Source organism: Coffea eugenioides, chromosome 9 (genome assembly GCF_003713205.1).
Source record: "Coffea eugenioides isolate CCC68of chromosome 9, Ceug_1.0, whole genome shotgun sequence".
Taxonomy (NCBI): Eukaryota; Viridiplantae; Streptophyta; class Magnoliopsida; order Gentianales; family Rubiaceae; genus Coffea; species Coffea eugenioides.
Window position 1 is genome coordinate 39,142,226 of NC_040043.1, and position 12,057 is coordinate 39,154,282.

The following is a 12,057-nucleotide window of genomic DNA, read 5'->3' on the forward strand; positions in this document are numbered from 1 at the left end:
AATTTGTTTATAACAAGTATTCCATTGATGACTAAAATGCTTTATTCAGAAAAAAAAATTTTGAAAAATAATTCAAACTGAGGAGGCAATAATAAAGCCAAATGCTGTTACATGAAAAATTGTAGCAGAGAATATCCGGATGTACGTAATATTTTTTTTTATTATATAGATGCATTTATTTGGAAGTCGTACTCTCTTAGGGGCCGACGTACGACATGAAACATTGAATGTTATCCCTTCAATAAAATTCCATGTGTAATGATCAAGACAGCTTATCAGCCAGTCCTTCAAAGGAAAAAAAAGGACAGCTTATCAGACACAAAGTGTCCTAAGGATTGAATATTTTGATCATTATCTCTCTTGAAGTCTCCACATGATAGGCCTTTTCTACTTATTTTTTTACCTTGGAGTCATTCTTAATGGTTTTCCAACATTTCTCTCCTTTTAATCGTATGGCTATTGGCCACCCAATGATTTAAAGTCTTGGTGGAGTGGGAGGTTAAAGGTTCAAATCTTACCCCCATCATTTTGCTACTATATGTGATTTTCTCAAATCCATATAAGTGCGTACGTTTGATTCAATGGTGATTCAATTGCCGTCGGGTTTTCAATGGATTCAATTGAGTCTTCCTCTAAAATAGATTAGAGTAGAAATAGTTTGATCTGATGGTGATTCAATCCCCGTCGGATCCCCAATAGATTCGGTCCCCTAATAGATTCAGTTGGGTCTCCCCGTAGATAGGTTAGAGTATGAATAGAGTAGATCATGACGATTGACAAAAAATAAATTATATCATCTCTCTCTCTCTCTCTCTCTCTCTCTCATACAGGAAAATATATCCTCTCTTGCTTTTCTTAGAGGGACAATTTCAAAAACCTCTCCTCAAGTTACTGATAATTTCATTGAGCTCCCTCGAGGTTATAAAAAATAACATTTACCTCCTTTGCCCACATAAAATGACAATATTAGGTTTAACATTTTAATAAAACTCTCTTGTTAGATATACTTTTACAAAGAATGGTATTAATAATTATTTTTCTTTTCTTTTTCTATTCTTATTCCCCCTTTTTATATTTTTGCCAATAAAACCATAAAATATAAACATTGACAGCATAAATGTTTTACTAGTGACATTTTTTATGACTTTGAATGTGATCTAATTTTTACTTGCTGATTTTTTTGGGTACCAAAAGCAACATTAACTCAAAAAAAAGCCCAAAATTGCTACCAAGCTATGATAGTTCCACCAATCCAAAATTCTACAAACTTTAAAAGAATTATGACGGTATTTTCTTTTTCAAATTAAAAAATACATACCCTGGTAAATCACCATTAAAAGTAGTTTATCATAGTGATAGAACTATTGTCATCTTTGCTTATCAAATAATAAATATGGTGTTAAAAACTTCACACTCTTTCTGTTTTTTTGTGTTAAATATATTATGATTGTTCTGGAAAGTAATTCAAACGTTATAAGTTTGAGGGTATTTTAGGATATTCATTAAAAATCTTGACCAAGTCTAAGGTTTGATTACCAAAAGTGTCAAATTAGGGGAGGTAGGTGTAATTTTTGAAACCTTAAGGGAGCTCAGTGAAATTGTTAAAAATCTTAGAGGTTTATGAAATTATCCCTTTCTTAAATCTTACCTTCTTAATTGTCTTTATGAGGAAAATTAATAAGCCATGTCACCGTGAGATGATGATAAAACATCCATCCTTGCATGCATAAAAAATTAGTTAACATCTAAAGCATTGTGCATTGTTATTATATATTGGATATTCTTTACTTTTTATTTACATTTTCTTTAACTTTGTAGAGAAACTCTAGATCAGTACTCAAGGGAATTGAAAATCCTTGCCATCAAGGTCCTTGAGCAAATGACAAAAGCATTAGGAATGAAGCTTGAAGATATGACAATGCTTTTTCAAGAAGGGATGCAATCATTGAGGATGGGCTATTATCCTCCGTGCCCCCAACCTGAGCTAGTGATGGGCCTTTGCCCCCACTCTGATGCTACTGGGCTTACCATATTACTTCAAGTCAATGAAGTGGAAGGCCTCCAAATCAAAAAGGCTGGAGCTTGGGTTCCTGTTGTACCACTTCCTAATGCATTCACAGTCAATGTTGGAGACATTTTAGAGGTAATCATGCTCAAAATCCTTTCTCCAAAGATGCAATGTTTATATAATTACAACATCTATCTAGTTTTTGGTCTCCCTTATGAGATATTTTCAAATTGGTTTCTACAATTATGAACATATATGGAAATTAGAATGTCCTTCCCATATTTTAATAGTATTCAAGAGATAATCTTTCCGATTATGATTAGTATGCCTACACTAGGTTGATGTGTAAGACTAATTATCAACTTGCACCGCCTAGAAAATGAGGCCAGGTCAAAGTGTAGCTTTCATCCCAAAATTTAACTTTTGACAAATTTGTGCCTAAACTTCTAACTTTGGCTACTTTGTCAGAGTTAGACAAATGTTGTTTATTGGTAGAATATTGAGTATTTTAATAGAACATGTATCTTTATAAAGTAAAAAAAAAGCATAAAATACATGGATGAAAAGGTCTTTATATTGAAAAAGCAGTTTTATTCATATTAGTAACCAATTTAATTGATTAATTACTTCATTATTCGAGTAATATTTCCCAAGAATGTAAAACTTAGGCATAATAACTTCAAAATTAGTATTGTACATGCCCTTACACCCCAGCCTCCAAATTATTGCTTACCTGTGATGTACGAGCGGTAAAATTCAAACTACTTTCCTTTCATCGTTTTGAAAAAAGTGCTTGCTCTTTTCCCCAACAAGTTTGTTTTTATTTTCAGAAAAGAATTTACTTTTTGTCTTGATTTCAATGCTAATTACACGTGTTACTTTTGGTATAGCTTCTGAATTCTATCTCCAATGTTTTTGGGGCATAACAGTAGTTATAGGTGGACTCATAAGATTGCCCTGTTAACTATATCCTATTATTGAGCCTAATTGAACTTTTATGAGAATGTATGCTGCACAGTACACAGTTGGGAATAATGTGACGTATTTTAACTGAGATGCAGATTGTGACAAATGGGATTTACAAGAGTGTTGAGCATCGGGCAACTGTGAATTTGCACAACGAAAGGCTTTCCATTGCGACGTTTTTCGCCCCAAAATTGGATGGTGATATGGGTCCAGCGCCAAGTCTTATCACCCCTGAAAATCCAGCAATTTTCAGAAGAATTAGGATGCTTGACTATTCAAAAGCGTATTTTTCCCGTGAACTAGATGGGAAATCATTCATTGACGCAATGAGGACCCAAATCGAAGACTTTTAGGCTCTTAGTCCCTTTATGATTTTTCTCTCTGAAACTTATGTACACTGTTGACCTGGTGTCCCCTCTTCATCGCCTCCCCCAACTTTCATTCACCACAAATTGTATAATTGTTTAAGAATTAATCCTGTATATACTGACATTATATATATTATTAGATTCGAATGCATGACAACTAATATTAATTTAAATTTAAAATTTGAAACAAATAGTATGCATACAGGTCTAATACTGTATACATTATTAATGTATAGAAAATTAATCTATTTTTTAAATATGAAAGAGAATGATGAGTAATTGTATGTGCTATCAATGACGTATTAGAAGTCATTCTTTATGCCAGATCTTGATAAGGGGAACCAAAAAACCAAAAAAAAAAATCTTTGCTATTTTACACAATTATAAATCTTTGAATAAATTGCTATTTCATAAGTTTGATTTTCGTTTATTTCATATTCTATTCACCGACATAGCTTCACTCCTTCGAATCTTACCCCATCAACATTGTGGAAATTTAGCCAGATGAAACCGATTGGGAATGTTTTAAGCTGATGGCCCCAATTCTAAGCGGACCTCTCACTATTCCCTTTTTTTCCCCCTTGAAAGTTAAAACGTCAACTTCCAAGTGCATAGGATAAGAAACCTTAATCAATAGAAGAATTACAAAGTCAATGCCATGCCCACTTCTATCAACAGTTTGTCAAATTAGTTTCATTAACTCTAACATTTATCAAATAAATATCAATCTTACGTGGCAGCATAGAAAAATCAAAAGGAAAACTATGTGTTGATATGGTATTAAATTCAAATTTTGGGTTTTTCTATTATGTCCTTAAAAGTTTAACACAGAATAAGCATATAAAATAGAAAGGGCGGACTCGCTATAAATTTCAGTTATTATTATTTATTTTTTGAATTATAAAATCTTGTACAAATAATTGGAAAGTAGATTCATCTCCTATCGTGCGTCGTGAATGAAACAATTCTTAAAGTTTTAAACCTTGTAACTTGACTATATCTCAATCATCCATGATGTTGCAAAGATTTGTTAATTAGACAATCATATACCAAGTATCACTCCGTTGCGTGATCTATCATCGAAGTGATTGACTGAGGCACGACAATCGTCCTTGAGACCTCATCTTCACGATTTCATTATTCAAAGCTAGAAATGAAACCATTCAATGCTATAGGTCACCTAACCATAGGGCAGCATAGATGCCAACTTTATTCACTTTCATTCTAAATTGGCCCTTCTAATGGCACGGGAATTAAGAGATGGAGAGGGGTCACGATCGGTAAGCATGCCCACCCCGTAGGTATATAAATGGAGCGGAGAGAAATGCGGAGTGGGAGCAGGGGTTGCGGGAATTTGTCTCAGTACCATACCCACCTATAAATTAAATAAACTAATTAATGAGTATATCTTATATACACTGATAGTGTATAGACTATCACCGTTTGATTCATGACATGTGTGTAAAAGTTAAATTCTAAATTTAAATTTTGCATAGTTGTCATTCATCCAACGTTGATTGAGGATGCTCACCTCGGCCGCCCCGCATGCCCGAGGTGAACTCACCTCGTCCGTCATCAGAGCTCATCCGCGTCTCGGGCATATCCCTTAAGCTCGGCCGGATCCCTAGTCTACCGTGCAGGTGACCTCGGCACCTCCACCTCAGCTGCACGCTGATGATGTCAAGCCACCTGACATCACCTGGGACCAGTGCTTTATCTGAAAAGCACTGGAGGCACTTAATGGCACCTGCACCATACTCTCCGTCATCATACCCAGAAGGCTACAGTGTCAGAGCCAGGCCGCCTGACAGGGAGCAGAGCCGTAATGGCAGGACATGGGTCCCACCGGCATAAGACCTCCGTCCTGCCCTCCACTCTCACTCTATAAATACCCCACACACTCCCAACAAGTAAGCACACTGTTCATTTGCTCATACTCTAGCATTTTCTCGTTCTCATACTAACTTAATCGTCGGAGTGATACCAGGGGAGAAGCCCCGCCATTCACTTCGGACACGAGGATACACCTCACCTCATCTCAGAGAGGTCTGATTTAGGTCGGTCCAACTACCACCAAAAATCACCTCTTCAATTGGCGCCGTCTGTGGGAACGAGATAGCTATTAAAATGAGATCCACGCGCTCCAGAAGCGGAAGAGTTCCCTCAACTGGGGCTGGGCAGACCTCGGGAGCCCAGCAAGACCGCATATCTGAAGAGCCAGGGTCCCCAAGAACCCAGCCCAATAACGAAGACGCCATCGCCAAGATGGCCGAGTTCGTGGCTGATAACCCAAACATCTTTGAAGAACTGGGGAGGTACTTCAAGAGGCAGGGGAAGGAAAAGGCCGAGTCTTCCAAGCGAAGGCCGACGAAGTCTCCTGAAGTGCCCTCAGGGGAGGACTCCGATGAGGGGCGTCCCTCTCGGAGCACCTCTAGGCGCGCCTCCTCCAAGGCAACCTCTAAAATAGCCTCCATCTCCAGGGCATTTTCCCGGGGACTGCTAGGGAAAACGCGCCGAGGACCCACCTCGGCGCCCCGGGGGCCTAGCTTCTGACTACATGAGGGCTCCGCCCTTCACAGATGACATCAACGGGGAGATGGTGCCCCCAAACTTTAAGCTTCCAAATTTGCACACCTATGACGGCCGAGGTGACCCCGAGGATCACCTCCGCGCCTTCATCTCCGCATTCCGACTCTACTGCGTCCCCGACGCCGTGATCTGTCGGGCTTTCCCCATCTTCCTGCACGGGACCGCCCGGAAGTGGTTCTGGAGTTTAGAACCGGGGAGCATTTCCTCCCTGGATGAGCTGATAGACCGGTTCATCCACCGCTTTGTGTCGTCTCGACCAATAACAAAGACTTCAGCTTACCTCTTGAACCTGCAACAGGGTCAGGGCGAGTCACTTCGCTCGTACGCCCAAAGGTTCAACGAGGAGAATGTACAGATACCTGACCAGAACGAGCAGGTAACTATTGCTGCCTTCACCAACGGGTTAGTGGCAGGGATCTTTAACACCGAAATCCATCGGCAGTACCCCCGTACACTCCGGGAGCTCTGGGAAAGAGTGGACCAGGGAATCCGAAGTGAAGATGTAAATCGCATGAAGCGAGAAGCCCAAGCATCTCGTACGGGGCAAGATCCCCGGAGGAGGAAAGACACTGGCCGAGGTGAACCAGGCCCAAGTGGCACTTCAAACCAACCCCGAGACCGCCGAAGTGTCTTCGACCGGATCGTGAAAGGCAGATCGTCCACCTCGGACGCCGAGCTGACGCCCCTCAATTCGAGCCGGACCCACGTCCTGGCTGTGATGAGGCAGAATCACCTCGGCCGCAACCCTCCCGAAATTCCGGGGAGGAGAGATAAGAGGAACTCGAACCTCTACTGTGCCTACCACCGTGATGTAGGACACGAGACTGAGGACTGCAATGACCTGAAGCGGGAAATCGAAAATTTGATCCGGCAAGGATACCTGAAGCAATTCGTCCGCAAGGATGGAGGCTTCAACCGAAGCGTCTCCCACCGGGAGAACCGGGGCCCCCGCCGAGACGACCGACGGGACACGAACATGCATTGCCGAGGTCCCGAAGACCGTAGGGAGGACAAGCAGCCCCCACGCGATGGCTCACCGGGCTACGGCCCCAACATCGCCGGGGTGATCAACACCATCGCGGGAGGACCAACGGGAGGAGACAGCCAGAACTCCCGGAAGCGGACCTACCGCCAGGCCGAGATGGAGGTGGCCGAGCCGAGCTCTCGGCTGTCCGAGGTCATCACCTACGGCCCCGCTGACCCCGTTCCTGCGGCCTCCAGCAATCATGAAGCTCTTGTGATTGAAGTCCTCACCAACAACTACGTAGTCAAAAAGGTCTACGTAGACCCCGGAAGCTCGGTAGACGTCCTGTACTACCGAACTTTCGAAAGTTTGAAACTGACCAGGGAGCAACTCACTCCTGTCAGAACTCCCCTCGTGGGATTCGGGGGACACGTCGTCCACCCGGAGGGCATGTTGACCCTGATGGTAACAATCGGGCGTCATCCACGCTGCCGAACTGTGCCTGTCAGTTTTGCGGTGGTCAAAGCAGACTCGCCCTACAATATGCTGATAGGCCGGCCCACGCTCAATGCCTTGAGAGCCGTATACTCCACCTACCACCTGAGCTTTAAATTCCCAACATCTGCGGGGGTGGCTGAGGTGAGCAGCGATGTGGGCGCCGCCCGGGAGTGCTACCTCGCCACCATTCAAGCAGCAGTCACCCCCCGGCCCTCACCGAGGTCAGAAGAAAAGAGGCCAGCGGTCCTCTCCATAGACTGCATCGACCCTCAGAAGGCAGAAGAGCCCAACAGGCTGGAGCCCGGGGATGAGGTGGAACTGGTGGTCATGGATGAAGCGAAACCTGACCAAGTGGTCCAGGTAGGGGCGGGACTCCCCCCACCCCTGAAAGAAGAAATGATCTCCCTGATCAAAGACCATCGAGACGTCTTCGCGTGGTCCGCGGATGAAGTGGTCGGAGTGCCACCCGAGCTCATGACTCACCAACTCAACGTTGACCCGCAGGCCCGACCTGTGCGACAGAAACGAAGGCACTTCGGCCCCGAACGTAGCCAAGCCATATCGGATGAGGTCGACAAGCTCTTGCCGGCCAAGATGATCCACGAGGTCCAATATCCCACCTGGCTGTCCAATCCAGTCATGGTAAAAAAGGACACCGGGGGATGGAGAATGTGTGTCGACTTCACCGACCTCAACAAGGCCTGCCCCAAAGATTGCTATCCTCTGCCAAGGATAGACGCCCTCGTCGACGCGGCGATGGGGTATGAAATCCTCTGCTTCCTAGATGCCTTCAAAGGGTATCATCAAATAGGAATGAGTGAGGAGGACCAAGAGAAAACGGCGTTCTACACCGACCGAGGTACTTATTGTTACACTACCATGCCCTTCGGGCTAAAGAACGCCGGGGCGACCTACCAAAGGCTGATCAACCGACTCTTCCAGAATCAGATCGGCCGCAATGTGGAGGCCTATGTGGATGACATCCTCGTTAAAAGCCTCGCCACTTCATCCTTTCTGTCAGACGTGAGGGAAGTCTTTGGTGTCCTGCGAGACTCGAGGATGAAGATGAATCCCAAGAAGTGCGTCTTCGGCGTCACCTCGGGAAAATTCTTGGGGTATCTGGTTTCCCACCGGGGAATCGAGGCCAACCCCGACAAGGTGAAGGCCATTCAGGACATGTCCCCACCTCGGAACATCCGAGAAGTCCAACGGCTAAATGGACGCCTGGCCGCGCTGAATCGCTTCCTGTCCCAATCAGCTGAGAAAGCTCTGCCCTTCTTTAAGGTGCTCAAGAAGGCTGATCAGTTTGCCTGGACGGAAGAGTGCCAGGCTGCTTTCGACAAACTGAAGCAATACCTCCATCACCTACCCACTCTCGCTTCACCTCGGCCCGAGGAGAAGCTCTACCTCTACCTCTCCGCAGCCGATGAGGCCGTCAGCGCTGTTCTTATCCGGGATGAGGGCACCCAAGTGCCCGTCTACTATGTCAGCCGAGCTCTCCGCGGACCGGAGACCCGATACACTTAGGTGGAAAAACTGGTGCTGGGGCTAGTTCACGCCGCTCGGCGGCTGAAGCCCTATTTCTTGGCTCATCCCATATCCGTCCGGACCGACCAGCCTCTCCGACAGATACTGGTTCGACCCGAGGCCTCCGGGCGCCTCACTAAGTGGGCCGTCGAGTTAGGGGAGTACGACCTGTCGTATGAGCCGCGCACCGCCATAAAAGCTCAAGCCTTAGCCGACTTCTTGGCCGAGCTCACCTTCACGGAAGGTCCAGAGTCCACCTTTTCCCTTGCCGGGGTGAGCACCCCATCCCTGTGGACATTGTATGTGGATGGATCCTCTAATGGGGACGGTAGCGGAGCTGGACTTCTCCTGGAAGGACCTCAGGGAGAAGTGTGCTCTTACGCCCTCCGCTTTGGCTTCCCAGCCACCAATAATGAAGCCGAGTACGAGGCCTTAATCGCTGGATTTCAGCTGGCCCGAAGGCTCGGCGCACAACAAATCCACGTCCGCAGTGACTCCCAACTCGTCGTACGCCAAGTCCTTGGTGAGTATGAGGCCAAGGATGAGACCATGCAACGATACCTCTCCAAAGTACACCAACTCACGGCGTACTTCGAGTCCTTCGAAATCCAAAGAATACCCCGTTCCCAGAATAAGCGAGCCGACGCCTTATCCCGGCTGGCTTCTACGTCATTCTCTGACCTCAACAAAACTGTCTTAGTGGAAGTCCTGAGTGAACCAGGATACGTGGGAGAGGTGGCCTGCCCCGTGCACTCTGAAGAATCATGGATGACCCCGTTCATCCTTTTCTTGGGTCAAGGAGTCCTCCCTGAAGACCGAGCCGAGGCGAGAAAAATACAACGCAAGGCGGCTCGGTACGCTCTCCGCGATGGAGAGCTGTACAAACGTTCCTACCTCGGCCCATGGCTGAGGTGTGTCACTCCCGAGACAGGACGCCACGTCCTTCAAGAGATCCACGAGGGCTTGTGTGAAGCTCACGTCGGCCACAGAATGCTAGCCAAGAAGGCTCTGCTTCTTGGATATTTCTGGCCCTCGGTTCGACAAGACGCCCAGAACCTCGTTCTCGGCTGCCATTCCTGCCAAGTCCACGCGCCCGAGTATCACCAGCCCGCCAACTTCATGGTTCCCATCACTTCACCCTGGCCATTCGAGCAATGGGGGACAGACATCATAGGTCCTTTCCCCAGAGCCGTCGGGGGCCATACCTTCCTGGTAACCGCTGTGGATTACTTCACCAAATGGGTTGAAGCCGAGCCACTAAGGACCATCACCGGGCTGGTAATTCAAAAATTCTTTTGGAAATGCATCGTCTGCCGCTTCGGCATACCACAGGTAATCATCTCGGATAATGGGAGGCAATTTGCCGAGAACCCCTTTAAAACTTGGTGCACAAACCTTGGCATCAAACAACATTTCACTTCGGTAGGCCACCCCCAAGCCAACGGCCAAGCAGAAAACTTCAACCGAACTCTCTTGCATGGCCTCAAGACTCGACTACACCAAGCTGGAACATCTTGGGTCGAAGAACTCCCTAGTGTCCTTTGGTCTTATCGGACCACGCCGAGGTCGGCCACGCAAGAGACCCCCTTCTCTTTAACATACGGAGCCGAGGCTGTCATCCCTGCCGAGATCCTTACCCCCAGCCCTCGGCTCGCAGCCGAGGTTAACGACGAAGAAAGGCAGTTGGATCTCGACCTCGTCGATGAGCGAAGGGACCTCGCCTCAGCCCGGATAGCTTCCTACAAGAGCACAGTGGCACACTACTACAATGCCCGTGTCAGGCACCGTCGATTCCAGCCTGGAGACTTGGTTCTGAGGAAAAACTCAGTCAGCCGAGCTGAACCGCAAGGGAAACTATGCCCGAAGTGGGAAGGCCCTTACCGAGTTGTGGAGTCTGATCTCAAGGGATATTGTAAACTGAGCTACCGAGATGGCTCACTAGTGCCGAGGTCTTGGCACGCCGAGAACCTCAAAATGTATTGTGCTTGAATTTTTAATCAAGATATGACTTCGGATCTTACATTATTTTTCAACATCGGTTTCACGTTATTAAAAAATAAGGGGGGACAAGCAAGGGACGAAGTCAAAACAGACGAAGTCAAAGCAAGAAATTAAAGTGCGGAGGTGAAAAGAAATAAACTTTCATTCAACAAAGGAGCGTTACAAAAAATACAAGGCCGAGGTCGGAGTGCTACTAAGCGCTCTCCACCTCGGCCACCCCTTTAAGACCCACGAGCCTAGACCCCTGTCTCGGCTCCATTCCCCTTTTCGGCTCCCTCCTGGGCAGCCTTCTCTCCGGCCTCCTCTCCACCGGGGTGAAGCTCTTCTCCATGCTCTTCGCCGATGTTCCCTCCAGGCACTTCACCCGTCCCTTCGCCGAGGCCTACATCGGCTTCTTCTCCTCTTTCCTCCTCGAACGCTTCGTCGAGTTCAGACAGCCATTTGTTGAACTCGTTTTGAACCTCGGCCAGGTTCCTCCCGGCTCGGATGCCTTCGGCCATCCGATCGCACAGCTCCGTGGAGTCCTCGTTATAGTGAGCACTGTTCCTCAATGACTCCAAAGCCTCGGAGGGCAGATGAGCTGCGGCCTGGTCTATGGCCGAAGTGAAGCCCAGCATGAAGGATGGCCTTGTCAGCTGGCCGAGATCCCCAATGAAGGTCTCGGACCTCCGGAAATCCTCGACGGCCGAGGTCCTCGCGCTATCAAGGGATTGTTCGTGATTCTTCTTCGCCTCCTCGGCCCTCTTCTGCTCTTCCTCAAGAGCGGACCTCAGACTGTTGGTTGTGATCTCGGCCTCCTCCCCTTTAGCCTCGGCCTCCTTGAGCTGCCTCTGAAGCTCGGATTTCTCAGATTCAGACACCACCAGCTTCTTCTTCAACTTGACAATCTGATCTTGCAGCTTGCCGGTGTCCTGCTCCTCGAGCAACTCGCAGTACCGATGTGCCATCTCGGCCACAAAGGCTGTTCTGGAGGCCGTGGTCACCATAACGCTTTGGAGCATCTCGGCCGGGGTCAGCTTCCTTGTGAAGTCCAAGTCTCTTGGCAGAGTGGACTGCATCACCAGGTCTTGGGCGACCCGAGGATTCGAGCATCGGTCGTTGACCTTGAGCGACCAATCCGGACACCACTGCCCGCC

General features: G+C 47.1%; 2 protein-coding genes across 2 annotated transcripts; both read left to right on the top strand.

Annotated features, from left to right (window-relative positions):
- Nucleotides 1–1,810: 1,810 nt before the first annotated feature.
- LOC113782538 (codeine O-demethylase-like) lies at nt 1,811–3,503 on the top strand (the record flags this gene model as incomplete). Its single annotated transcript, XM_027328425.1, has 2 exons — nt 1,811–2,143; nt 3,070–3,503. Coding segments are annotated over 2 exons (591 nt in total), but the record flags the coding sequence as incomplete, so codon positions are not given.
- A 2,104-nt stretch (nt 3,504–5,607) lies between these two features.
- Nucleotides 5,608–10,909, top strand: LOC113782539. Its single transcript, XM_027328426.1, has 3 exons — nt 5,608–5,793; nt 5,846–8,878; nt 9,011–10,909. The coding sequence occupies exons 1-3, from the start codon at nt 5,608–5,610 to the stop codon at nt 10,907–10,909; spliced, it is 5,118 nt and encodes a 1,705-aa protein (XP_027184227.1).
- The last annotated feature ends 1,148 nt before the right edge of the window (nt 10,910–12,057 follow it).